Consider the following 5,091-nt stretch of genomic DNA (forward strand, 5'->3'; position numbering starts at 1 on the left):
GCTGGGATTCCAAGCTTAGGAAAAAGTTATTTTCTGGTTTTTTTTCTCCTTTGAGCTCACAAGGAAACCCAAGAAATAAAAATACGGAAACTTTTCTAAGTGACTGAAGATATCAAATCTGGGATAAGAATATGAGACAGTTAAGAAACTATCCATAAAATCCTATATAGAAGAGCCTGTATGGTAGTGTTTCTATAGTTTATTATGCATATTCAATATATCAGAAAAAAGCACACAGTGTTAATCTAAAAACTTTAAAACAATAGTAATAGCAGTAGCAATAGCAGTTAGACTTATATACCGCTTCATAGGGCTTTCAGCCCTCTCTAAGTGGTTTTACAGAGTCAGCATATTGCCCCCACAGTCTGGGTCCTCATTTCACCCACCTCGGAAGGATGGAAGGCTGAGTCAACCTTGAGCCGGTGAGATTTGAACCGCCGAACTGCAGATAGCAGTCAGCTGAAGTGGCTGCAGCACAGCACTCTAACCACTGCGCCATCGTACTTTAGAGAACAGTCTGCATATATCTGGAAAATTCCCTTTTCCTACACCTCAAATGGCTTGTGGAAGAAAGTGATTAGCTAACATATCAGTGAATTAAAATACATCAGTGACTAGGCCAAATCACAGACTGTTTGTAAATTTGTAGTCCTTCTCAGCATAATATAAAAAAATCCTTTGGTGAGATGTGAGCAGCTTGATTGGAATCCACACTTATTTTCCTTAGCAACACTTTATCTTAACTGTTATGGCAACCAGAACATTCTGTCATCACAGTGTAGAACTTTTTTGACATCACTGCTGTGGCAGTTTAGGAGGGAATCAGGGACCTGAGTTTGAGTGTGTGTGCTCACGTGTGTGTATTAAACCAGGGCAGCCACTTTTAGGTCTTCTAGATGGGGCAAATAGGAGAATAGAGGCTGTTGCCTTAAAACCAGAGACCGACGTACATTTCTTGCTGGGAATAGATCTACGATGGTAAGAAATTCTAATACTGAAGCCTGAGGAAAGAGAATACTTCAAATCATTAAATAAAACATAAGAAACACTGTATTATACAAACAACACCTATTTGCAAAATTGACATAAACTCAAGGCAGGCTGGGTTGAAAACTTGTATGCCCCATTCAGATTGGTGGGAGGATTAAACCAATAGCGTAGTGAAATCATCAGTCTACAATGTGAATTGGCTGGATAGTTTTGACGTAGAGAAATCCACATATCTAAGGGCCCTGCTGAAACCAGGCCAAAAGAAGGGATGCTTTTTCCTTTTAGAACTTCCTTGTTCTGTAGTTTTGAGGTGGGAAATAAGAAGGTGGTAAGTAGAAGTAAAGGAGTCCCTGCAGATTTTATTCTGCTAGTCATTGCCGACTCTAGGGGGCAGTGGTCATCTCCATTTCAAGGCCATGGAGCTAGTGCTGTCCGAAGATGTTTCCATGGTCATGTGGCCAGCATGACATCACAGAGCACTGCTACATCCGCACTGAAGTGGTACCTATTTATCTCCTTGCATTTGTATGCTTTCGAACTGCTAGGTTGGCAGGACAACTGCGGTGAAGATAGGAACTCACCCAGTCACGTGGGGCTCAGGTCTCGAACCTGGTCTGCTGGTTTTCCAGCCAACAAGCCCCCCCTTTAAAACTTTTTTTTAAAACAATTAATTAAGCCAGGAATTAAAGCAGCAATTCCAAATGCTCAATAGCTGTAGCTTGAAGATAACTCCTGTTAACAGTCTCTTGGCCATGCTGGTTGGGATCAAGTCTTAACTCATCAGGGCCAGGGGGACAGATTGTTGGGGAAAGTTTTCTTAATGACTTTTGTTGTACCCCCTTTGACATTTACAACACATTCAGGGATAATCCCTATAAAAGAAGAGTACAGAATCTGTGGTTTTCCAGAATTCAAACTCTCAGAAGTTTCAGCCACCAGATCAATGAAAAAGTGGATAGGAATACTCCAAGTTTTTCATCCCTGCAGAAGATTTACATCTTGCATTCTATTACGTTATATACAAGTTCTCCCTTACTATATCTGATCTGTTTCAGGAAATAGCCAGAGAACGCCATTCATCTTCTGATTTCTCCAACTTTGAGACAGAATCTGTGCACCACACAGACAAGGAGATTCAAGCAGATCTGGATCATACTAGCAATCTGGAAGGGTCTGAATATTTTTATCAAGGTGGCAATGTAGAATTCAAGGACATGCAGGCAGGAATTGAGTTTGCTGTTCAGATAACCCCCATTAAAGATTCCAAAAAGCATAAGGACAACATGGTAAGTGAGAAGGAATGTGGCAGATGGATGGGAAGTCTTCATTTTGCCTTATTTTCTGCCCACCCATTAGGCAATGGGCCATTTCTTCTGGTAAAACCAGTCATAAAAGAGTAATATTTGTAACAACGATCAGCTCTATGGATGAATGGATGGCAGGGAGTTTCAGACTTTCTGTTCTAAAATCCTTTGGGTCTTCATACCATTCTCCTATCTCCTGGAAAGCTACATTATCCCAGCCACTGGAAGTATCTGGTCGTGCCAATGAGCTCTGCTTGCACTTTTGACAGAGATGTTTGGTCAGCTTATGAGAAAAAGAAAACATGGATGAAACTGACCTTGATGTAATTCTGCAGATCCTTTCTTTAGTTTTTGTGGCTGAATACTATGGGTAAAACAAAGACTAAAGTCATACTTTTTAATTTCAGGATGCTGCAAGGGAGACTCCGGGTTCTTCCTACTTTCCTGATGATATGACAGAAATCTTAGACAACAAGAGTCAAGCAGAGCAGATGGTAATCACCACACAAAGAGGGGGCAATGCTCTACCACCAGAAATATACCCCAGGATAGGTGAGGCCAACAGTTTGGAAAGAATGGGTCATCTGAACAGAAGGCAGATCACAACCACTGATCTTGACCTGGAGAAGATGAGGCTGGATGGTGCCATGGTTAGGCTAAAATATAGGCATGAAGATAATGAAAAGCGACGTCTGCATGAAGAAAAAATGGAACAGCTACGCCAAAAAGCTTCCTCTCAATCAGTAAGTGGGAAAGCATAGGAGGCAAATAAGAAACCTTTTAATAAAAACAAAAAGCAGATTGTATACTGGCTTGTCTAATAGACTCTTAGCCATTGTTACGTTGCTGGTATTGAGCTATAAAAATTGTCAACAGCTTAGTTCCATACTAAAATCTATGTTTACAAATCTGTGTTGTCACCGTTTATTATTTTAATAATGATAGAGCTTTCTTTAATGCACCTACCTCTTTCAAAATCATCACAACTGGAAGCCACGAAATTGGGGAAGGCTGCTGTTAAAGAGTTCTGCAGTTTCTCAGGAAAAGGGATTAATAATCAAAGCAGTTCCAGTTTCTATGTTACAGGCAGTCTCAAGAAATTTCCAGCATGAACTTTCAGAAACAAGTGACCTTGGAAACCAAGGAAAGGGGAACTAGGCTGGTGTTACTGATTTTTGATGGGGTCCATATCCATGTTCCCATGGAGATTTGTCTTTGGTAGATGCTATCTTGCGATTGCTTTATCCCACTCTGAGCTTCCTCTTGGACATCACCTTGGACTGACTGAACTGCAAAGACAATGAAGGGGAATGGCTGCCAAAATCCCAAGGCTAGCTGATACAATTTTTATGGTTATTAAAGTTACTGCTTGCCATGTGAGAAGGCAAACAGAGGCAGATGTGCATCCTTCTAAAGGGCAGAGGATGCAAAGATGGCTTTAAATAGGAGGGAGTAAATAAAGAAGGCAAATATTGCAGGTGAAAGTGAAGAAATAGTATCACAATCAGTGTCTGATCGCATGAGATGCTGCAGTACATTATTTTTACTTAGTTTAGTCAAAGTGTTTCTATATGGCTTTTTTCTGCAAAGCTTATCAGGTAAATGATACATAGGAGAAATCTTGAGAAGATTACCTTTGGGTCTATTATTTTGACATCTTTGAGGTTTTAAATATTTCAGCCAGTGAAAGAGATAATTTGGAGAAAGAGCCTAGCAGTGGTTAGACAAAACATGCTCATTTATACACATGACAAATAACAGGTATAGTTTAACCCCCAGGTACAATGTGCTACACATTAGGAAATTAGATATTTACAAATCGTGTTGCTCAGTTTTTTGAATTTTGCCTCAAACACATGGGCCTATTAACAACTTCATCATCTTCCTTTGTTTCTTTTTTGTTCCTTTCACTTATAGATTGGACAACAGCTCCATGAATTATTCCAGCCCCAGAACCAGTATGCCCTATTTTTTTTCTGCTTCATCTTTATCCATGTTATTTACACAGCAAGGGAACTGGTTTTCTATTTTATTACAAAGCATCACATATTCTGCTATGCCATTTTGCTGTATCTTGGTTTCTTGAAGATTATCATGGATTACAAACAGAGAAAAAAACAACCTTGGAACGGCAGCAGGCTCTAAGCAACAGAAACAAGAGGAAAATGGCTCCCTGAAGTTTATGTATCTCATCTCTTTGCCCCTACTCTTTAAAGTTTCCTAGTGTACTCAATGAATGCAGGTTTTGGTTTGGCTGTTGAAGGATTTGATGGTATCCTCTTTCTTGAATGTTATGTCCCCTCCCCCCTTTAAGGATTTTAAAGAACTGCCCTCCATCTGAGCATTCAGTCTTCAATATTAATAAATTGACTGGAATTTAAAAAAAATTTGCATACACGTTGATGCTTTGAGAAAGAAGTATTGGAAATAGAACTATTTTTAAAGTGGACCATCAAGGCAGTGGTGGGATTCAATTTTTTTTACTACCGATCCTGTGGCCGTGGCTTGGTGGCCATGGCATGGCTTGGTGGGTGTAAAATCTCCATTCCTTCCCAATCAGCTGGGACTCAGGAGGCAGAGAATAGATGGGGCGGGGCCAGCCAGAGATGGTATTTCTCAAAATTCTACTACTCAAAATTTCCACTACCAGTTCTCCAGAACTGGTCAGAACCTGCTGAATACCACTTCTGACTCAAACTGATCTGATATTAAACATTAAATTTTGAATGAAATTCAACCATACAAAATGCTCTTGCATTAGTAGAATGGAACTGAAGAAAAACTAAATTAGAAAAGG

At 39.9% G+C, this 5,091-nt stretch overlaps 1 protein-coding gene across 1 annotated transcript; it reads left to right on the forward strand.

The window, feature by feature from the left end:
• The first annotated feature begins 781 nt into the window (after positions 1-781).
• On the forward strand, positions 782-4,620 carry LOC148044953 (transmembrane protein 247-like). The gene is made up of 4 exons (XM_087719111.1): positions 782-978; positions 2,046-2,276; positions 2,702-3,037; positions 4,212-4,620. The coding sequence occupies exons 1-4, from the start codon at positions 976-978 to the stop codon at positions 4,437-4,439; spliced, it is 798 nt and encodes a 265-aa protein (XP_087575237.1). The 5' UTR covers positions 782-975; the 3' UTR covers positions 4,440-4,620.
• Positions 4,621-5,091: the final 471 nt, after the last annotated feature.

Source organism: Thamnophis sirtalis, unplaced genomic scaffold (assembly GCF_051295495.1).
Source record: "Thamnophis sirtalis isolate CommonGarterSnake01/CBP01778 unplaced genomic scaffold, rThaSir2_p1.2 scaffold_6, whole genome shotgun sequence".
In the NCBI taxonomy this organism is placed as follows: domain Eukaryota; kingdom Metazoa; phylum Chordata; class Lepidosauria; order Squamata; family Natricidae; genus Thamnophis; species Thamnophis sirtalis.

Coding starts and splice junctions, on each gene's coding strand:
- LOC148044953 (XM_087719111.1), top strand. Junction 2,277..2,701: donor AAAAGCATAAGGACAACATG/GTAAGTGAGAAG, acceptor TTTTAATTTCAG/GATGCTGCAAGGGAGACTCC. Junction 3,038..4,211: donor AAAAAGCTTCCTCTCAATCA/GTAAGTGGGAAA, acceptor TTTCACTTATAG/ATTGGACAACAGCTCCATGA.